The following is a 24,754-nucleotide window of genomic DNA, read 5'->3' on the forward strand; positions in this document are numbered from 1 at the left end:
CGGATAAAGTTGAGTACCAGGCACGAGGGGCCTGATGTAGCCCATATAGCGCTTTACTTAGATTGTACACGTGATCAGAAAAGTCTGTGTCAGTAAAACCCGGAGGTTGCTCAACGTACACTACCTCATCGACTTTACCGTTAAGAAACGCACTCTTCACGTCTAACTGGAACACCTTCATCTCCTTGTGTGCAGCAAATGCCAAAAACAATCTAATCGCTTCCAATCTCGCCACAGGAGCAAACACTTCATTGTAGTCGATCCCCTCTTGCTGATTAAAACCTTTTACAACCAGCCTCGCCTTGTTCCTGATAATTATCCCTTTTTCATCTCTCTTGCATTTAAAAACCCATTTTGTGCCAATCGCATGCACATTTTTTGGTTTTGCAACCAAATTCCAAACCTCCATCTTCTTGAACTGGGCTAACTATTCTTGCATGGCTTCGACCCACGAGCTGTCCTTGAGAGCCATTTGATAGTTCTTTGGTTCAATCTGGCTGATGAAGCAGGTGTACAAGCATTCGTTAATTATGCCTGTATCTTTAATGCTTGTATAAACACAGGTGTGCTCATTCAAGCTTTGTCTTGTTTGTACACCGTCGGACAGATCACCTATCACGTTCTCCAAAGGGTGATTTTTGTGAACTCTCGTAGTCGGAACCGAACTGACTTGCAGGTTGTCTTCCAAGTTCGAAGGTAGCTCATCAATGGGTGATTGTTGTTGTTGAGAGTGAAACGGATTGAAGAATTCATCTTCTGTAGAGGCAGCAGGGGTATCGACAGCATTTGACGAGGAAGACTGACATTCATCGTACTGCGGTCGTTGCACAAAATTGTCTTCCTCATCGTAAAGCATCTTCGTAGCTATTCTCTCATCAACTTCTGCACAATCCAAGTAAGGCATGTTAAAAGATTTAAAAAGCCTATCATAGTCGAAAACCCCAGTGGGTCCCGTGCTTGGTTTTTGTGATTTGTAACTTGTGATATCAGTGTTACACACCACCTCAACCTTGCTGGTCGATGTATTAAAGACTCGTCTGTTGGGAGTCCCAACAACATATCCGACTAAAATACCTTCGTCGGCTATTTCACCAAATTTAGAATTTGTCTTTAATATCGAACACGGGGACCCGAATGGTTCGAGACCACTCAAGTTGGGCTTTCTCCCATGCATAAGTTCATAACATGTTTTATTCAATCTTTTAACAGTTAACACTCTATTAAGGATATAACAGGCTGTAGCAACAGCTTCAGCCTAGAACACCACAGGAAGTTTCGAATCAGCCAGCATGGTTCTGGCTCCTTCAATTAACGTTCTGTTCTTCCTCTCAGCCACTCCATTTTGTTGCGGAGTATACGGAGCGCTGTACTGGTGTTCTATCCCTTTCTGTAAGCAGAAGATCTCCATCTGATAGTTTTTGAACTCAGTCCCATTGTCACTCCTGATGTATTTAACTCTTTTCCCCATAATATTCTCAACTTTGGTAATCAAATTTATTACCATCTGAACTATTTCATCCTTTGACTTCAGGAAATATACCCAAGAGTATCGAGAGAAATCATCAGTGATCACCAAGCAGTATGATGTTCCACCTAGGCTTTTTACATTCACGGGACCGAAGAGATCCATGTGAAGTAGGTCTAGGGTACTGACTATTGAATTAACCTTCTTGGTGTGATGGGATTTCTTGTGTTGCTTTCCCTTTTTGCACGATAAGCATTGGTCTTTAAAGTTGAAATTCTTCAAGGGAACACCCAGCACCAGCCCATTCTTGACAATGTAGTTCATTTTCCGAAGATGAATATGCCCCATTCTTCTATGCCATAACTCGGACTCCGATTCAGTTGCTTTTGACAGAAGACACGATTCTTCTGTTGCCATCTCCGTCGACCTCATGTCCATAATATACGTATTCTTTTCTCTTGGAGCCTTCATAACTATCCAATCCTCTGGTACCTTGAAACCAGGATACAGCACGATCGCTTCATTCTTGGTAAAGAGCACAGTGTAATCTTTGTCACAGATCTGCGATACACTCAGCAGATTATGCTTCAGTTCTTCAACGAAATTCACTTTCTCTAAAGTCATTTTTCCATTAGTCACCGTCCCAATTCCAGTAATCCTTCCACCGCTCTCTCCAGCAAAACTCACTCTTCCTCCCTGAACAGGTTTCCATTCGTGTAACAAATTCTTGTTACCCGTCATGTGCCGGGAACAGCCGCTATCCACAACCCATAGATTGTTTGCAGCCCTGTTCAACTTTTCCTGCACGATTAAAGCAGAGGATTAAAATCTGGGGACCCAAGACCTATTGGTCTTGGGTCGACACATCCCGTACTTTGGCTGTCCAAAGTTAGTATCAGTATGATTTCTGAAAGTCCTAAAAGGATACCTTCTTGTAAATTGACTATGAGGCCATCCAAACCTTCGTGAATTAAATGAATTATTACTCATGATTTGGTTGTTAACAGGGAAAAACTGAGATCGATTTCTTTGAAAACCTGGATTAGTCCAATTTCTGAACTTTGATGAGTTTTCATTCTTACCATTATTGTACTTACTGTTAGTTCTGTTCTCAGTTTTTGAAGGCCTCATACCTCTGAATCTCTGCCTCAGAGGGCAATCAGCAATTAGGTGTCCTAATTGATTGCATCTGAAACAACTCCTGTGTTCAACTTTCTTTTCAATAGTTGTTTTAGATGTTGAGGCTGCATTACTGCCCGTTTGTCTCACATATGGTAGGACATACGGGTTTAGTGGAGAATTCTTTTCAGTTGTTTTATGTTTCTCTCCACTTTTTGGTAACACTGCCTCTTCTTTTGTCTCACTAGACTCGGATGTCTTGTCCGAATTTGATGAGACAGGACTAGGAGCAGAAATCTTAACATTAGAAACAGGCTTACATGTTTCGCCTTTACTAACTTCTGGATCTTTAATTGTAACCTTAACCGGAACTGTCTGACCAAAATCAACATCAACAGATTTCTGATTACTAGGATCATAAGTATAGTTATGATTGTAAGGTGGTGGAACTTCATAATATCCAATTCCTCCTCTTTTAATTGGGGAACTTTGATCACTAACAAGGTGATCAAGTGTAGCGGAGGAATTTTTAAATTGCTCAAGCTTTCTGTTAAGTTCCACCACTTTCACCTGGTGATCAGCTATCTGTTTATCCCTTTCAGCTATTAGTTTGGTTTTCTCTTCTAACACTTCATAGCTAAGATCAATTACTTGAATTTTTTCAGCTAGATTTGCTTTAAGACTTCTAATATCTTTCTCACTAGCTTTTATTTTTACCTTATAACTGTTTTCTCTAGCTTTAGTGAAATGATGATCTTCTTTTAATGTTTTAAATTGAGCATCCAAACTAACAAACTAATCAGTTATAGTTGTCAATTGTTCAGACAGATTTTCACATTTCGTACAAGGGAGTTTAGTACTTACCTCGGAGAGCTGGTCTGTCACTTCTGCCATGTAAGCTTCATTTTCGCCAGTCACTTTCTCACTTCCTGCAGTTTCGATGGTCACTAAATTGGCCTGTTCGAATACTTTTTCAACATGCAGATTCCAGTTGTACTCCCCGTCTTGTCTGGATATCATCGCCCTATTCTTACTACTTCCACCACTCTGTTGTGTAGACCTGTTCTGACTGCGTTCTACACGTTCATTTGTTCACTCCTTCGCAAAGTGTCCATTTTGTTGACAGTTATAACATCGCACCTTTGACTTGTCAAAACCTGGTCTTTCACCAACAAACTTTCTACCTGTCTTCTTCATAAACCTCTTAACTCTTCTCACAATCATCGACATCTGCCACTGCAGATCCATCTCTTCCAGATCATCAGCATCGATCTGATCATAGTCTTCGTCCAAAGTTGCAGGATCAACAATCTTACCTTTAATGTAATTTTCATACGAAGCAATGAAAGATGCATAGAGAGCAAACTGCTGTTCGGCAGATTTAACACTCATGGGCATCTTAGAGTAGTTATTGTTAGGAGCACTTGAGGAAAAACTACCCTTGGTTGCTTGAGGTTTAGAAGTATTTGATCCACCAGCTACAAAACACACATCACCATTCATGTTGAGAGCTACATGACCTTCATGTGTTGAGTTAGCGCCCGAGTCTCCTTTTGAGTAGTAAGCAGATGATTCAGACTTCGAACTTGAACTTGTATTAACTTTTGCACCATACATTCCCGGATCTTGAACCTGATCAGTTGGTGTCTTTTTTCGAACCATGTTAAGTTCAAACGTTCGTAGTTTGTTGACTGCTGTTTCCAAGTCATAGTCGGCAAACTCTTTATCTTCTCTCATCAAGACAGTGTACATCTCCCATTTTGGTGGGAGAGCATCAAGAAGCTTTTCCACGATCTCATCTTCTTTGTAAGCAATGGAATAATTGCTGAGTTCGGTCATCAGATGATAATATCTCGTGATGATATCATCAAGTGATTCATTCTTCAAATACTTGAACACCGAGAATTGGGTTTTAAGTAGTTTAATCTTTGATGCACGAATCCCCACATTACCCTCAAATCGGTTTTCAAGCGCTTCCCAAAGTTCTCTATCAGTTTTATACTTCCTGAAGGTGTGAAGAATCTCTTGTGGAAGAGCCATTGTTATCGCTGCATGAGCTTTGCTTTCAGCCTCATACATTTTCTTTTCTTCCTCTTCCATCTTGTTGTATTTCTTAATCTGATCACGACCCTCATATTCAGCAGTTGGTGGAATGTATCCATCTTGAATGCATACCCACATCGTAGCATCTTGGTATTTGACATATTGTTCAAACCGATCCTTCCACGCCACGAAATCGGTTCCCTTAAGCATCTTCGGTGCCTTAGTAGCTGAACCCGCTTCCACTTCCATATTCACCAGTTCCGTAATGTTTATAGAAGTCATCTTTCACGAAACACAAAGAAACCCGAAAAATAAAAATTTTATTCATAACAGTTCTGTAGGCGAAGTTGAAGTTAACTTCGCTTAAGTCTGAACTTCGCTTGAATTCGTAACTTCGCTCTCTTTTCTAAATTCGCCTGATTTGGCGAAGTTGTGGATAACTTCGCTTAAGTTAAGCGAACTTGTGAGGTAGGTGAAGTTGTGGGTAACTTCGCTTGAGATAAGCGAACTTGTGTGGAAGGCGAAATTGTGGATAACTTCGCTTAACCTTATATCTTCGCCAAAACCCTACAAACAGTAGCGGCAACTTCGCGTGATGAACACGATGATTTTGCAGGTTTGATTTCTGGATTTTGCGAGGTATGCGTAGGTGTTATGGGTTGTTTTTGATGGTGGGAGGTGAGTAGGACACAAAAACTCGGTAAACTCGTCCCGCGAATAGTCGAACGGAACGCTTTCTACACCCGCGTGATAATCCCGAACCACACAATCAAGAGCAAAAGCTCTGATACCAATTGTAGGTTCCCAGCCGGATCTACACGGAATATCTCGTTCTACGTAGGTGCGGAATCCCTACGTAAGACGTTACGAGCGTAGAAGACGATACGAGTTAACACGATTAAACACACGTTACAATAAACAAAGACACGTTGTATTGCAACTGAAAACACGTGATATCAATCACAAACACTGGACAACTCGTTACAACTCGATCAATACTATGAATGAATACCAAACCTAGCCGTAACCTCGTCCTTATATCAGACGACAATTTCACCTAGCATGTTTAGGCGAAGTTGTTCCTAACTTCGCTTGTTCCACAAGTTCGCCTATATCAGCGAACTTGTGAGAACTTCGCTTACATCCAAAACACAAATCCAACTAACTCGATTACAGACACTAGACATTGAACTACTGACATCATGTACCAACAGACTCCCCCTTGGCAGTAGCTTCATATCTCTAACTTCAAGCACGTGTCGGGTAATCTTCAACAATCTTGTATCTTTCATCTTCAAGCATGAACTCCTTCTCGTACACATACCGAAACAAATCTTTGATATTTCTTCGCTTCGTCTTTTCAAGCAGGAATATAAAATATCTTCTTCTTATTCAGCACCTGCAGATCAGCTTGAGACAAGTTCACTAGATGCATTGGATCATACACTCTCAGCAGCTCTTGTTCATCTTCGTCCTCCATTACTGCCTCAGCTGTTTCACAATCAACATACCACCACTTCAGATCTTTGAGCACATCCTTGGGCATTTGTTTCATCGGCACTTCTTTTAAACACCGGATCGGCTTATACTTCATAATCATCCAAGGCTTGCCATCTGCTCTCAATCCTCTATCTTTGTCTTCAATAAGTTTTCCCTTTTGTGGTTTCAACAGCTCGAACTTCTTCTCTTTTATACTTTCCTTCCAAACAATCTTTCCAATGACTCTAGCCATGTTATTATCACTTCTGTTTATCAACCCCAATCTGGCTAAGTCCTTCACTTCACATTCTGGCAATGTATTCAACCATCTCAACATCCTCTTGAAGTACTGAACACCATCATATCTTTTAATCACAAAGAGCCTCAACTGCTCATCATATATCCAGCAAATAATCCCCTTTCTCGATTCAGCATAACCTCTAATGTTGTAACTCTTCTTGAACATAGTAGGGACCGCCGGTTTCTTCGTTTTTACGAACCACTGAGCGTAGCCTTCTTTCCATCTTGGCTGCTCTTCCCATTCCGACTCATCACTTCCCATATCTTTACTGATATCTGCCTTATCAACATCCGGAATCTCATGCTCAATATTCTCTTCTATAATCTCTCCCTCTTCAATATCATTATCAATAACAATCTATCCACCAATCTTCTCTATCTCTTCAACTGGTAATACATCATCATCACCTATAAAATCATCATCCACCTCAGCATCCACGACCACCACATCATCACCTGTACCGCCCACTGGACTTGTTGACTCCCCCTGAGATGTGGAAGTCCCAAGAGCTTGTTCAGTTCTTGGCAACTCTCCACCTGCACCTTTCGATGCATTGGGATCATCGTCTCGATCATTACGCTTCTTCGTCCTCGGCTCATCACCCTTACAGCTCTGATACCAATTGTAGGTTCCCAGCCGGACCTACACGGAATATCTCGTTCTACGTTGGTGCGGAATCCCTACGTAAGACGTTACGAGCGTAGAAGGCGATACGAGTTAACACGATCAAACACACGTTACAATAAACAAAGACACGTTGTATTGCAACCGAAAACACGTGATATCAATAACAAACACTGGACAACTCGTTACAACTTGATCAATACTATGAATGAATACCAAACCTACTCGTAACCTCGTCCTTATATCAGACGACAACTTCGCCTAGCATGTTTAGGCGAAGTTGTTCCTAACTTCGCTTGTTCCACAAGTTCGCCTATATCAGCGAACTTGTGAGAACTTCGCTTACATCCAAAACACAAATCCAACTAACTCGATTACAGACACTAGACACTGAACTACTGACATCATGTACCAACACATATACATTCAGTGAGTGTGTGTACACTAAAAAGATAACTCATTTTTATGGGAAAACCTTGAAAACCCCATGAGTGGCCAATATCCATCCACGATCTATGTACTAGTTGTTTGTAGAAAGGATAGTAAGACCACCCGTAGTGGGTGGCGTTGTCCGGCGTTTTACCCCGTAACGCCGGAGGCACATCGCCCCCCCCCCCTGCGTTTTGGGCTATTAAAATTGGTTCGGCGTTTTATGTGAAACGCTAATGTGGCATGGAATTTAAAAATAAAACGTTTTTTAATGCCTAACGGTCATATGGCCGTTGTAAAAAAAATAAATTGTTTTTTATATACTAACCAACTTCATCCCTAATCAAAATTCACCAAATTTATAAATCTTTCTTTTTACACTATATTTCCTCACACCAACTTCCCTATAAACCCTAAATGGATTCTCCTACTTCTATATATAATCAATTTTTCGGGCCCGACCGACAAGCCGAAGACGATACGAAGGAAGAGGTGGTTACGAGTGCGCTTGTGCTCACGACAACTTATATCAATTTTATTAGGTCTCCTCCACCCCCCGTTTCAAAAGAGCATACATCGAACGAGACGCATCGAAGCCGACAACCGGTTGATGGCGGATTACTTCAGCGACTCACTGAAAAACAAGAACCCGAAGACCTTTAGGCGTCGCTTTCAAATGTCTAAAAATTTATTTATGCGCATCACCAATGATTTGGAGCATGAGCTTGATTACTTTAAGCAAAAACTGGACGGTCGAGGGACGCTAGAATTCAGGGCTATTCAGAAGGTTACGTCAGCCATACGCGTGCTCGCCTACGGAAACATGGCCAAAGTCAACGTTGAGTATTTAAAGATGGCCGATAAAACAACTCGGGACACCTTGGAGTATTTTTGTTACGGTACGTTTCATTTTTCTTAAAAAAAATTATCACTTGTTTACTTTAATCAATTATTTTATAAAAGTTGTGTAAAATATAGAAATATTGAAACTATATGGACCACATTATTTGAGAGAGCCCAACTGGAACGATCTACAACATCTTTACGAGGCCCATGCAAGGGTGCATGGTTTACCCCGCATGATATTGATTGTAGATTGTATGCATTGGGAATGGGCTAATTGTCCAACTTCATGGCGAGATCAATACACACGAGGTGACCAAAAGGGACCAAGTTTCAGCTGTAACATCCTACTTTTAATAATAATAAATAAAAGAAATTTGGTTTTATTTAATAGACTGTTATTATTTAGTTAAGTTTAATAAATTGATAGAGTCTGGGCTTGATCTATAAAAGATGGAGTAAGAGATAGTGATGAGCCTTAGTTCCATGGGCTTAAGAGTATATAAACCCCTTAAATCTCCCTAAAACCCTAAAATCTCTCATTCGTATCCATAAGCCTCCTAACACACTAAAAAACACACACAAACACTTTCAAACCTTACGACTCAAGATCCGCATTCGAAATATAGAGAAGTTTGTGTTAGATCTTTGTTATACAAGCAAGAATAACGTTCCTAGTCACATACTGAAGCTAGCCGTAGCTCAAAGTGAGCCAAAAAGGTACGTTTATGTATAAAGATTGTGTTTTTAAGAACGGTTTGTCCTAAGTCTTGGTACTAACGAGAATCGGGTATTTTCATGCCATAAAAATGTAAACTTGATGTTGAAAAAGGACTTAATGAACCCGATAGTATGTACGGTCCATGTAAAAAACCTAGATCTCGCTTAGACGAGTTTGAAATCAATAAAGGTTTAAACTTTGTTACTAAACGAGCTAGATCTCGGTCAAGGGTAAAATATGAAAATGTTTAGAAGATGATATAATGCTAAAATATGAAAATGGGTGAATGTGTAGTAATAATGATAATAATGTGCTACAGCTTCATTCGAATGAAAAGTATTCGAATGAAAGGAATTCGGACAGAAAAGAAGGAAAAGTTGCAGGTCATTCGAAAAGGACTGTCAGAATTGGTTGAGTTCGAACCATTCGAATAAAAAGGGTCCATTCGAATAAGAAGGACCATTCGAATAAAAAGGGTCCATTCGAATCAAAGGGCCCATTCGAATAAAAGGGACCATTCGAATAAAAAGGTCCATTCGAATAAAAATGACCATTCAAATAGAAGATCCATTCGGATAGGAATATGCCATTCAAATAGAAGACCCATTCGAATAGAATCTGCCATTCGAATAGAAGGTTCGTTCGAATGGAACCTGCTATTCGAATAGACTGAGGATTCGATTAGATCAGTCCAGACTTAGAAATTTATGATGAATTTTTAGTAAAGAACAGTTAATAGAAATAAAATATTTCCAAGCTGACCTGGCAGCTCGACCTCAGCCAGAGGCTCTGCCCCTTGGACCCTGCTAGGGGTTGCTGCCTCTAGACCCCGCTGTCAGGGGCGCTGCCCCTGGACCCCCTTATCTAGGGGTTACAATAACTTAGAAGTATGTTATAGTTAAATTGATACTTGTAATTATTATACAGTTAGCCGTGCACAACTAAAGAGGGGTATTACTATAAACTCAAAAAGAAACATGATCTAGGTGAATTTCTAGCCCCACTTCCTTGTTATGGTTTCGAGGCTGTGTGCATACTCTATGTGTTTAGTTAATACACTCACCTTAAGTGGTAGTTGTATTCTATGTGAATGATTATGAATAATGTATGTATAATATATGAATGACTATGAATAATGTATGCACGATATAAGAATAATGTAGAAAAGATTAAGAGTATGTATGAAAGTATATAAATATAAGAGAAAAGGAAGGTGTGTGTGAATTGACGGTAAGAGGGTGGCAAACCCTAATAATATACGTGAATATGGGTGACAGACCCTAATAATATCTGTGAATGAGGGTGGCAAACTCTATTAATATCTGTGAAGGAGGGTGGCAGACTCTAATAATATCTATGAGGTTATAGGGTGAAAGGCTCTTTAAAATGTATGAGTATGTATGTAAAGTAAGATTAAAATATGAAAGAAAGAAGGTATATACTTATGTATGTACAAAAGAAAGTAAAGCAGGTTAAGTAAGTAATATGTATCTTTGGATACATATAAGTAAGTATGAGAATGTAATGTATGTTGCCTGATTGACTAGAACTCACTCAGCGTAGCTGACTTTTAGTATGCACGCAGGTGAGTAGGATGAGATAGCTGGCTTGAGGAGGGTCATATGGCAGAAGAATAAAGAAGCTGGCATCTGAAGTCTTTATTAATGATGGTTAAACTAAAAGACATGTTTATTATTGTTTTAAATTTAAGACTTATGTAATGAATGTTTTTCTTTTATCTATTCCGCGAAAAGTTTTAATTCACTCTAATATTTAGAACTGTGTTTATGAGTAAATCCAACGTCCAAGTAGGGCACCGGGAACGGGGCCTTACATCAGCCTTCAAGTGATTGCTTCATACGACCTTTGGATTTGGTCGACATTCTTTGGTGTTTCTGATTCCAGCAATGACATCACCGTCTTAGAACAGTCGCCTGTGATGGAGAGTTACATATCTGGGACCGTTCTTGTCGCTTCGTTTTGGGCTAACGATAACTTCTACCATCATGGGTACTATCTGGGTGATGGTATATATCCAGAGTATGCGATTATCGTGAAAACATTTAGAGACCCGTTGGATGAAAAAAGACAGTATTTTAAGAATGTACAAGAGTCTGCGAGAAAGAATACTGGGAGGTGTTTTGGGGTTCTTCAACAACGCTGGAATTTTGTTAAAAATCCTTATCGTTTATGGTCTTTAGAAATAATGAAAAGTGATATGTTTGCGTATATCATAATGCATAACATGATCGTCGAAGACGAGGGAAGAGAAATATGTCCAACTTTCATACTGGACTCGGATCCACCACGAACCCTAGCAAGTATGGATCAAAGACTTGAAAACGTGTATTTCGTGCGGTCAAGAGAAATAGTTAACGCACTAAATGGGAATTTGGTCTAACATCTTTGGATGAATCGGCGTTTTCCAGGTGAAAATGAGAATCAAAACGAGGGCAACAATGAATACGATGATGATGAAGATGATGACGACGACGAGGGTGAAGACGATGAAGACGACGAAGGTGAAGACGATGGAGACGAGTAGTTTTTTTTTATTTTAATGTAATATTTATTTAATAAAATATTATTATTATTTGACTATTTTTAATAAAAAATTAAAAACAAAAAAACAAAAAAGTGTAAAAGTGACTGGGCGCCACATGGAGCATAATGTCCAGGGGGTGGGGCATTATGACTACACCCTCTTTTTGCAAAAAAAAAAAAACCATAGCTTGGGATGTGTCGGTAGGCTCAGCCTTGAAAATGAAAGTGAGAGATAATGATATTTATAGGGAAATCGGTTTTTCAAACTACTAATAATATGAGATAAATAAAAGAAAACGCACTTAACTTGGGATGTGTCGGTAGGCTCAACCTTGAAAATGAAAGGGCAATTTGATAAAATGGTTAAAACAGAAATCTTTTGTGGGTAAAGCGTTTTGTCCGTGGAAAATAAGTAATGAAAGGTCGGGCCATACTCAAGCCTCAAATTTTGGTATGAAAAGTGGAAATATTATGAGTTATAAAATTAGAATATGTTATCATATGATGCTTGGGTAGGTTTAACGTTAGAGTATGCAGTGTAGCCTGTGATATAAATCTTAAACTGCTAGTTTAGTGTTTTACACCTCATTGGCGTATGGTTTTATAACCTTAAATCTTGTATTGAAGGGATACTTCTGGTCCGGAGACCATGGGTCTGTATGCAATTTATTCATCTGGGTATTCACAATTCCTAAGTGGGGTTGTGAATATTTACAATTAAGCCAAAAAGAGCAAACCCTTATAAGTCTATAAACATGATCACAAGAGTACAAAAGTACAAATTCACTACAGACTTGATCATCCACGCTGTTAGCCATGTGGGGTCCCCTTGCTCGTGTCTCATTACCATTAAGAAACAGACCACAAGGGACACGCTACATGTAATCCCTACAAATGAAATTTTGCATGCTCACTTATGGTGATGGGTTTGGGGTGTTGCTTGATAACGGGGGTATGTCATGTGGTGGGGAACACTAGCTATTAATAAATTGAACCTTAATTGTATCTAATGGCTGCTTGGTAGACTTTGATGCTTAAGCTTAGGTGGATAAACAATACCCTTGATCGCCTTAACTATTGATGAAAAAATAGAGCAACAAAAGTTTTAAATCTGCTAATCTTGAGGTTTAAGTCAAGTTGGGGTGGTCTGGTCCGGTAAAAGCTGAAAATAAGCGGGTCTTAATTGTGTAAACCACTGAGTAAAAAATTGTCGGATCTTATTTGTCCCGGTAAAGATTAAGGCATGCGTTTAAGTGAACAACAATATCGGTGATTGCGGTTTTTGCGTTCTTCTAAGTTTTAAAAATTAACCTATATGTTTTTAAGACTGTAATTTTCCGATTCTGATCCAACTACATCAGACTTTTTCAGGGACAAAAAAAGAGTAAGTGTGGGGATATTTGATATACATCTATTTATACATCTCGAATCCCTTGTAAAGTTATGTTTATTTAATGTTTGAGTTTGTTTTAGTTCGTGTTTTGTTTATCTTTTATTATTTAGGTTTTGAGTCAAGTTTTATATATGTTTACGTGTTTTATATCTTTTGGTGTCTTGCATGTTAAACTTAAATCTTTCTATCATTTCATGCAAAGTTTAAGTTCGTTTTGCTCGTTAATGATTACATGATTACTTCACTAATGTTTTGTTATGTTTTCATGTATATGGTGGCTTGGAGAAGCAAGGGAAACAAGTTCTAGAAGATTCTCAATGTTACTTGTAGTTCAAGAGAAGATTAATCAAGATTTAGCAACAAATAATCAAGAAATAATAAGAAAATTGCGGAGCTCCCTTTTGTACACGCCGCGCCGCGCGAATGCAAGCTTAAGGGGGGCCGCGCGGCGCCTAGGGCCTTCTGGTCAGCTCGTTTTTGCAAGTCCAAGCCCATACTCGCTTATATAAACATCTTTTATTAACCTAGCCGATGGGAAGCATTAGAGTAGCCGATTTTGAGAGGGTTTCCAAGGTTTTCAAGTTGTTTTTGGAGGCTAGGAAAAGAGGAGATCATAGAGCTTTCATACAATTGTTCAAGGATCGATTAAGAAGGGTTATCTCGTTCTTTATCTTTGTTCTTGTTCATTATCTTTCATGATGTTTCTCTTTGATTTTAATACTTGTTTAGGATTGTTTTTAGTAATGATTCTAGGCTAGACTTCATGTCTACCTAGGTTTGATGAACATGTTTGATGCATGATTTTTGCTTTGGACTAATGTTTTGATTATGGTTTCGTTATTTTAATAGTAAAAGACTTGATTTTTCTTTCATGATTTTTTATAAGTATTTATTATCTTGATTGATTATTAATTATTGCTTCACATGGATCTTGCTTTCTATTGATTGTGTTCTTTAGATATTAGGGTTCATGTTTAATCATTACTTGGTGTTTTGATTATTATGGTTGAATAGGCCTATTAGATCATAGAAGCTTGTTAATCGTTGATTAGGATTTTAAATGCTTTGCTAAATTCCAAAAGCTGTAAGGTGAGGAGTTATTCATGATGTCATGTTAGTTTATCAAGTTATCTAGGGTTTAGTGTTTCGTGAGATTGTTTGCTTTAGATACTATTAATTAACACTATTTGATAACTGTGAGGAAGTCAATATAATTGATTGCTTAATAATCTAATAACCATTCTTTGGGATGCCGTTTGATTCAGTCAAGGGTCCTTTAGGGTTTGTTAGATGAATATATTTAGAAATCAGTCTCCATATCATATTATTTGTCCATTGCTTGATGAATGCTGATGCATGGGATTCTTACCTAGGTAGATTCCTTCTCTATTTGATTTCGATCTCGTGATTAATTGCTTGTTTTCTAGTTTACTTGTTTATTTGCTTTCTTAGTTTAATCTTAGTTTAAAAACCCCCTTTAAACATTAATAATAAATAGTCATGTCGTAAGTCGAGTCTAATTAGTTAATTAACGTAATTTATAGAGTCCTGTGGGTTCGATATTCCGGACTTACTTAGCTTTAGTACAATTGACCGGTTCACTTGCCGGTGTTTTGTGTAGTTGAGTCATAAGTCTAGTTTTTATTACTTGTTTAGTTTAGTTAATATTTAATTGACTGTTTCTAGCACATCATTCACCATACCACATGTATAACCCCCTTTATATCTTTCACAATCTCCATTTTTTTATCCGTTTTTCCTTAAAGCACTTCAAATTCCTTTCACTTTATTCAATCTTCATGTAAAAAACTATTCCACGATGAGTTATAATTCTAGTTTACCTCCTCTTTTAGTCGTCGTGTCTAATAACTTTGTTGTTGACATTCTTTATGATGCGAGTTTTCCTGGAGCTTTTACTCCCCCCCCCCCCTCCTCTGTCAATATTCGAACTTATAACCCCCACCCACACACAGTTAATGTTTCTACCTAACATCTTGGAGAAATAAATTATTCTCCGTTAATTAATGTTGGAACATTATGTTCTTCACCCATAATTAATGTTGTTGATTTTAATGCTGCTACTAATGACCCGTTAGGCTAGTTTTCATATTTTCATATGTTTTGTTCACCACATTAAGATATATATACTGATCTTTGTTTTTATTTTATATGTGTATCAAGTAGATGATAAGCAACCCGATATTGATAATAATGGGTTTCACCATCTCCTATATGAAGGTATAGTTTTATATTATCATTAACGTGATCTTTAAACTTTAATAACATATTAAGTTTGAGTTTTTTTTTTGTTTCAAGATCTGTTGAAATTCTATTTTATAGATTTTTTTAACTTATATGTTATACCCATAGGGTTATTGGATGTTATTTCTACTTTCCCTTTTTTGAATATATGAACATGTTTTTCAAAAGTTTACATGTTATACTTTTTGTTTACATGTTTTACCTATCTTTCAACAACTTACATGTTTTCACATAGTTTTAGGGCTGTTATATGAACATTTTTTTTTACTTTTTTGTTCATTTTTTCATATATGAACATGTTTTTCAAGAGTTTACGTTTTTTTTTTACTTTTTGTTTGCATGTTTTACCTATCTTCCAACAACTTACATGGATTTTACATAGGTTTTATGGGCTGTTATATGAACATTTTTAAAAATAATGTACGTATTCTAATGTTTTTACATGTTTTACCTCTTTTCCAACATTTTACAAGGATTGTACATTTCTTACCAAGTTTTTATCACTTTTACCAACAATTTACATGTTTATCTATACATGTAATATAATTATGTTATTACATGATGTAAGATCCAACGTTTTGAAAATAATAAATAAAGAAAATTTTAGTATTCAGTTACGTGTTATTAATTGTCATCAAATAAATAATAAAATAATATAAATGATGGTAGGCTTTATTAGAGATGGACTTAGAATATGGACTTAGTGTGTCAATGGGCCTAAGGTCCATGGGCTTAAGGAATATAAATACCTCTTAAACTCATAAAACCATAGTCACTTTTCATTTTTATAAACACACCCTCAAAACACATACTCCCAATCTCTTGATTTCGAACCTTATCAAACAAAGATCAAGCTCGTTTATTATCATTATAATAACAAGAGATCATCAAACCTTAACTCGAGCAAAAGCTAAACCTGAAATTCGGTTCGTTTAAGGTACACGTTATTCTAAAGATAGTTAATTTGATATTGGTTCTCCATGAAAATTGGTAAAACCTTATATCGGGGTCTACGGGTTAATAAAAATATAAACTTGATGTTAAAATATGAACTTCATGGGTCAGATTCATTAGACTCGTTAGTTAAGTTCGACTTGTTTGGTATTTTCGAGATCTAGCGAAAGCGAGTTATTTTATAACCCAAGATAGATGATTTGGAGTTGGATTTAACCAAGTGCGGATTCTTGATTTGTAAATCAAAGGAAAAAATCGAAACTTAAATCTAACAAATTTAGATCTTTGGTTATAATATTATTAACCCCTAATGATAATGCTAATGAGAATAATAATGTTTGTTGGCAGTAGCAACATGTAACTAAAATAGAATAATATGATAATAAAAGTAATAGTATTATTAATAACTAGGGTATAGACCCGCGTGACACGCGGGTGGAATAATATGTCACTATAAAAAATCAATTTAAACATACGTTTAAGTTAACATACTACTTGTTCATATTTGTTACAAATTACATTGTCTTAAGATTCAAACTTCAAAATTACAATAACTTAATTTAAACCAAACCACCAAAAGACATTAACAAAAACACTAACAATGTTCTTTGATATAAAAACATCATCAAAGTCTTCAAAAGTTATACCAGCATAAACTCCCATTTCCTAAACACCTGAAAAGTTATAAAAACAACACAATATTCATTTAAATTAAACTGAACATAACAACATGTATAATAATTACTAAAATCTAAGCATTACAAAGTTGTTATGTCCGACCTACATATCTAAAGTTAATAAATATAGTTATTAGTTGGTATAAAAAGATGTTGACAATATACTGATATTTTTAAGTCTATAAACAATATCTAAAGTATTAATATATTACCTTCTCCTTCATCATCGGACAACAAACTTTCGGGATAACCATCATAATCACTTTCATAGTTTGTACATTCGGCTAACCACTTAACCTTCAAACTCACCTCCCTTTCCAACTCAAGATGTGCAATTTGTTTTCTATGATTAGATAACTTCAACATATCTAGGTCTCTCAAAAGGAACAAATCATCACATGACAATAGTTGGTTAGGATTCAAATTTTTATTCTACCCATTCTCAAAGTTGATAACAACTTTGTTTTGATTAGGATAAAAAAACCAATCCCTAACATGTTCAAACGGTAAAACATCTTGGTGGAGATCATCAAGGTAATCACGTAATAGATTGATGAGATTGGTTCTTGAATACAAGAAGAAACTTTCCGAACACAAATCTCATGAATCTGATGCTTAAGGAGGTTATTAAACATCATCATCGGTTCCATATTATCTTTTTGTATCAAGAAGAAATCACTAAACAGAAATTCATACTTACGTAAAACAGTTGAAAACATCCAATTCATAATGGTCGACATTTGTTAGCAATATACTCGTACTTTGTTATCAAAAATTTTTAGATTGAAAAGAAGAAGAAGAAGAAGAAGATTAATTAAAATGATAATTATAAAATATATAAATGAAGTGACGGTTTATTTTTCCAATGAGTAAAATGATTATATCTATTTAATTATCATGTATAGTAACTCTATATCTCTAATATTTTGTTAGATATTATTATTATTATAAATATTTTAAGTTGAAATTGAAATTTAAACAATGCTATCCATTCAAACATATATATCGGAAAATTAAAATATTTATTAATAAGTTAATAACAATTTATAAGTTATGATTAAACAAATACAAAAAACGTTTTACAAGTACCTAACAAAAGAATAGAAAAAAATAAGTTACATGATAACACTTAGAGTAGAATATAACAATTTAAAATAAATGACAAATAAAATATTAATCATTCTAAGTTTCCAAAAATCTCCTTGTACACAACATTTGTTGTTTTATTTGTAAGCTTTGATTCTTTGTCGAGTATCAATAACTTAATACCATCTCGACTCTTAACTCTTGACAAAGCCACATAAAGCTGACCATGAGAAAATACAGGATTTTTAAGATACAATCCAACTCTTGACAATGATTGATCTTGACTTTTGTTGATTGTCATGGCAAAACATAAGCAAATAGGAAACTGTCTCCTTTTTTAATTTGAAAGGAAGTTTCTTATCAGTTGGTGTAAGGCTTATTTGCCTAATTAAAGTGCGATATCCTATATTTGTACCAGAGACAACTTTAGCTTCAATTACACGCCTACCTAAACTAACGACTTAAAGGCGCGTTCCATTGCACAGACCCTTTTTATGATTAATATTCCTTAATAGCAAGATGGGAACACCAACTTTAAGAACCAATCTATGATTAGGCATTCCTGACATCTTTAAACCATTTAACAAATCAGGGGAATACAACTGTGGATCAACATCGTCTGAAACGTCTTCAGATTCAGCTAAACTGTCGGAACTTAGCTACTGGACTTCGTCACCAGGAAAAAGGGCTAACATACGTTCGTTAATTTCTTGAACCACCTCATTCAAAGGTGCAAGCAGTGCGCGATCCTGAAAGTAAGTAACTTCGTTGAATCTATCTAATAAATCAGGATATACAAACTTTATTAAATCACCAATCGGATCAAGTGAGTTCAATATCAACAAATCGTCTGGAATATCAATAACCGACTCTCCGTCATTTGGACCACCCACGGTTACTTGGCCTAAGTCTAACAGCCAGTCAGCAAACTCTTTGATGTTTTCAACGTCTGAAGATCGACATCCAATTGTAAGCCTCATGTTCTTAGTTAGTTTAAGAACCTTACACTTAGACCAGATATAAGAAGAATTGATGCAAGCATTGACACATTCACTTCTGGTACCGTTGGTTACAACGGGCAAAATCTGCCGAAAATCACCACAAAAAACAACCACCTTACCTCCAAAAAGTGCTTCGGAAGTATTTGCAGAATCACCATTCATAACATCGTTTAAAGTTCTGTCTAAAGCTTCAAAAGCATGCTTATGAATCATTGGTGCTTCATCCCAAATTATCAAGCTTGTCTTTTTCAATAATTCATAGACGTCGGTATTTCCTTTAACCTAAGTATAAGAAAACATAATATATATATATATATAAAGTAACATATTTTAAAGTAAATTTATATTCGAATAACAAATAAAACGATATATATAATAAAAAAACTATTATACTATAGATTAAAATCCACATGTCGGTGCCACATAAAAGATTCAATTTCTAGAATAACCATTTTAGTAATTATTTAGGAAAGAATACCAATTATCATTTGGTGGTCTGGTGGTTAAGCAAGCATTTGTTGAAACATGAACTGTTTCTCTGCCCATGTTCGAACTCTTCTCATGTGATTTTTAGGCTATTGCTTTTAGAATATATTTTACTTTTTCTTTTTTTTTTTGTTTTCATTTTGTAAAGGACATTTTTTTTCAACCAATTTAATACATATGTTAATTTTTTTTAAAAAAAATATGTGTCTTTTCAACTTAATAGTTTTACGATTTAGTATCGTTAGCATTGCTATCGGCTACATTCGTGTTCAATGTCGTAGCTAGCGCACGGGCATTTTTAATATGTTAATTGTATTTTAGCGTTGACGAATTTAGCTTGTTTTGTTTAGTTCCAGTGTTAGTTCCAGTGTCATATTGATATTGATCGAATTCACAACTAACGGTCACATTGTGTGTGTGCCAACCGAATACACGCTGTTTTAGGAATGCTTTTTTTTTATCACAACTATCTTCCACAGCATGCGGGTTTTTCCAACCGAGTACACATCTTTTTAAACATGTTTTATCACAAGTCTATTCGATTGTCATTGTTATTTTATCCGTTTACTTATCCTTTTGGGTTTGTCACCGTAACAAATCTAACTAATATCCATCGAACACGTGTCTTTCATCGCCGCAACGCGGCGGTTTATTACCTAGTTAATATTAAAAGTAACAAAAAGTATTTTGTAATATTACCAGACAGATGGAATCTTCGGTCAAATTAATGGGTATCAAAAATCTCGAATGTGCTGTTCTTCCACCCTCCAACAGCAAAGAAGCTATACCGCTTGAAGCAACATTCAACACAACATCTCCCTTTGACCTTATAGATGCAGATAAGGTCTTCCATAAATAAGTTTTTCCAGTACCACCGTGACCATAAACAAAAAACACGCCACCTTTAATTCAACCAAAGCATTCATTATTTCATTATAAACCCCTCTCTGTGCATCAGTTAACGAATCAAATAGATTATTAAATTCGTTATTCATGATCTCGGTATCATATGAAAGCTCTTCCACCATCAACGGATTAGTTGCTCTTGAAATTGTTTCTATATCTGGAAAAGGCATTTGTTGATGTCTTCTAAGACTTGAGTTGTTGCAAATTAGAAAATTTTCAATTTCCAGGAGTGCTAAGTTTTTTAGCTGCTCTTCATTAAGAATCAAATCTGAAATCAATATAATAACCTACTAAAATTAATATAATATAAATTTTTATTGATATTAGATATTTGGAATCCTTGAAAATATTAAAAAAAATAAATCATATCAGGGTTGTTTTGATCTTTTTGTTGTTTGTATAGAATACCGTCAACTAAAAGTTGTCAAGTATTTTCCCAAACAAAATGAGGTCTAGATAAACTATAAGTAATCAACATTGTAGCAACTAAATTCCTTAAATAATATCCGGTAGAAGTGTGACTTGCTTCTTCAATTGCTTCTATGTATTCATTATCATCATCTAAAAGACCTCTTTTGTAACATGCATCTCGAAAAGTTTCACACACAACTCCATCAACTGTTCGAATATCTTCAAAACATTCTGGCCCTTTAATCTTATTTAATAATATTCTTAGATAATAAGCTTCATCAAATGCGGTTGGAACAGCATGAACTCTACCGATTGCAAAACCCCTTTGCCGAGGTTCCCATTTACGAACTTGTTTTTTCCAAACACACTTTGTTGGAAACTCAGCGTATGTGAGAGTCTTTGCAAGGTCATACTTCTTATTACACTCAAACCAACCGGTAAACATGGAAGAAGCATTAGTTGTTTTGTTTAAAATATCTTCAATATCTTCGTTAGCACCATATATTACCTGTTGTTCACCGGGTAAATGAAAAGCAAGCCTCATAACAGACGGAAGCCTATAATGCACATCAAATGAGAATATCCTCCATGCAGCCTCGCATGTAGAGACGTATCTGCAATCATAAAACGCTTTGATTTCACCTAAATCTGGATCTTGGTTATCACCATTGTTATTTTGTACAAGCGATATTGTTGCTCGGTCTGGAGCCTTATTAATGTATTTAAACAAATACTTTATAGATCCATCTTGATTGCAACACTCAACGTTAACATGTGCTTGAAATTTTTTTAATAGAGTCTTGTTGTATGGAACGACAGTTCTATTATCCATCATTATATCTGACTTAACAACATATTGACCGTTATCTCTTCTTTTGTATACCGAAAAACCATTTGAATCAATAGTTGTTTCATCATTAAATATTTTAGGAAAATTTTTGGAGCATCTTTTGTTTACCATGCAGGTGCACTTCGGGTTAGCATCACCACATGGACCGTGAATCATATGATCAGATACAAGCTTGTATAGGTCTGGATCACTGTCTTTGTTTGGGATCTTAGCAGAAATAAATTTATCTACATCTTTTGGATTATGAATCTTGTTGCCTGAATGCAAAAATATGCAAATATGGGCGTGCGGTAGACCCCTTTTTTGAAACTCTATCGTGCAAACAATAGCAATAAAGATAATAAAAGTAAATATTCAACAGCCTCTAAATATTATTAACATTTATAATATACAAGTAGGTCTTCTATTATAATTGTATATTCATAAAATTAAATAAAATTATCTGCTTGAACCCTTCCGAACAAAGACTTATCCTTCACCAATTTAATCACTGCATCAAGCTTGAGCTTGAAAAGCCGACATAATATATCAAGTCTATCTTCCGAGTTTAACGTTGTATCCTTAAGAAATCTTTTAAATTCTGGCCAATTAGGATTACATGTTATGGTTATGAAAAAATCGGGATACCCGAACCATCTACGAAGACACATAGCGTCTAGATAATTTTGCATCATATATCTTGCTCCGCCAGTAAATGAAGATGGTAGAATAACACGTTGACTAGCACTTGAAACAATAGTATTTCCAACAGCTTTCATACCTCGTAAACTTTGGTAAGTATCGCACCTAAGTTCATGTTGTTAACCGCATATAAAATGTAATCTTTGAGCCTCAATCATTGTATATTTGTCAACTAAAATTTGCTGAAACAAACGCCTACCATTTAACATGGTTGAAAACGTATTTGGCCTATCTTGAATACGATAAGCAAAAAACTCACGCATTGTAACCTTCTTGCGTGCTGCGGTTGATGAAGACGAAACATTCTTATGAAGTATTTTAACCTGATAACCATCCTCACCAAAAGGATGAAATAACGGGTATTTAAGAGGTGTATAAGATGGATGAAGTTCACTGATACGCTTTAACGAACCAGAATTCTTCGTAACTATTATATCTCGGTTATCAACAGCGTCATCAATATCGCCAACGATTAAAGCAGCAACTTCAGAATTGGATGGTAAGTTATATTGTCTGGCATCATGCTGTCTTGTTCCAATAATACGCAACTTCAAATCTAGTTGTGGGTTTTCTTCAAAACAATCTCGTACCATTCGATAATCTTGGACCAAATGATTATTTGAATCTAACATTGTCTTCAATTAATTAATAATATGCTTTTCTTGGTCGTCGACCTTTGAATTATTTTCACTGCCCACAAAAAAAAATATATAGTTTGATTAAATACAATAAAAATTAAACTAACAAAAAAAATATGATAACTAAAGTAGAAGAATATCGTTAAAGTATTTAACCAAATACATGTTGACGATTTGAAATCTCGTTTTCCGTGTCATAAATGTAAAGTTGAGAAAACTGTGGATTACGTCCATCTAAAGGTAAAAGACTTCCCAAATAATGATAGTTTTCACCGCTAAGTCGAAACGTAAAAGGCGCTTTGCCTCTATTTATGGAATGGCCAATCTTTCCTCCCATAGACCTAAACGAAAACATCGAATTGAAACGTCTAATGTTTTTCAAGAAGTACTTACTGATGGCTCTTTCACCACGAAATAATTGAAGATAACTTTCATCTGGTTGTCTAACATCGGGAAGTTCGACTTTTCCATTATGACAACAAAGGGAAAAAGCTTCTTCTTCAATAGTACTACTTGGTCTGTTAACTTCGGCTTTCCACAACAATGCATTGCAACTTGGACACATAACGGATTGATTTCCATGATCAACATATTCTACACGATTAATATATCATGATATGTAGTTACTTCGTGTAGATAAACACATAATAATTGATTGAAATAAAAATAGGAAATATATATTATACATGATGATATTCCTTTATAAACATCCAAAACATTTTGATAACCAACAAATGTAGCATGTTCACTTAAATCAGCCATAGGTATATGTACTATAGGAGTTCTTTTTCTTGACCTTCTACGAAAGGTCCTAGATAACTCAGGAATGTCATCAACAACAGAAGACGTGTTTGATCCTTCGTTAACATTACTTCCAAATAGATCACCTGTTAATAATTAAATAAATAAAAGTTATTACAAAGGTATTAAAAATAATTCCGACAAGTACACATTTCAAAAAATTAGACGATGCCTAACATGTAAGTTTTTCATTTATTTAAAAAAACTTACAAAAAATGAGGATACTACTTATAAGGAAAACACAATATACCTGAAGAGGTATTTTGTAGACCACTTTTGTTAATGTCAACTGAAGTAGTTCTTTTGGCATCTAAAGTTGATCGTCTTTCTTTCCTTTTGGACACAACAGAGATCAAAAATGGTGTACATGTTTCAGAATCTTGATATTAAAAAGGTAAGAATATCAATATTTAAGACTAAGCAAGTGTTTTAAAATCGATGAATACATTTAAAGAGTATATGTAGTTGTGTGAAATATTTTTAAAAACTTACCGTTGTTTACTACATTTGAAGAGTATAAATTTGAAGTTGTTGATGGAGACACATTCTCCTTATTAGATTGTAAACGCGTTACTTGTGTTGATGAGGGAATATTTCGCAAAGTGTCGAAGATCCGATTAACTGTATCATTTTACATATTAAACATAAACATGAGAAAGAATAACTGATAACCAAAATATATAGTGAAGAACATTTTATTTACATACCAGGGACACAAGAATTTAAGGAGGAATGTGTTCTATGCGGATTAGAATTTTCAAGAGTAGATAAACGGTGGATATTATTATCGTAACATATAATCGGTATATTAGAACCACCTGAATTAAACATAGTAAAATTTAGTTTTCCTTTCCAAAAATGTTTTACTAAAAATTAATAATGTATTAAAGTTTACATACTCGGTATTTGGTTTCCGTTTGAAGTTGAAAACTGATTTCCATTTAAATGATATGGTAGTGTGAGAATCGGTGTTGCTTGATAATCCATGTAATTTTTATTATTGGAAATGGTAGTGAATGATAAATGTTGACTTTGGCCTA

The 24,754-nt window shown here is 35.6% G+C and overlaps 1 protein-coding gene across 1 annotated transcript; it reads right to left on the reverse strand.

Moving 5' to 3' along the window:
- Window positions 1–18,599: 18,599 nt before the first annotated feature.
- On the reverse strand, window positions 18,600–22,868 carry LOC143603334 (uncharacterized). Its single transcript, XM_077080156.1, has 4 exons — window positions 22,475–22,868; window positions 20,856–21,905; window positions 20,127–20,329; window positions 18,600–19,223 (listed from the first exon to the last, which is right to left on the reverse strand). Exons 1-4 carry the CDS (start codon window positions 22,866–22,868, stop codon window positions 18,600–18,602), a joined length of 2,271 nt encoding a protein of 756 aa, XP_076936271.1.
- Between the last annotated feature and the right edge of the window lie 1,886 nt (window positions 22,869–24,754).

This window comes from Bidens hawaiensis, unplaced genomic scaffold (genome assembly GCF_021521415.1).
Source record: "Bidens hawaiensis isolate Kalapana, Puna unplaced genomic scaffold, B.hawaiensis_p1.1 tig00061317_1, whole genome shotgun sequence".
NCBI lineage: Eukaryota > Viridiplantae > Streptophyta > Magnoliopsida > Asterales > Asteraceae > Bidens > Bidens hawaiensis.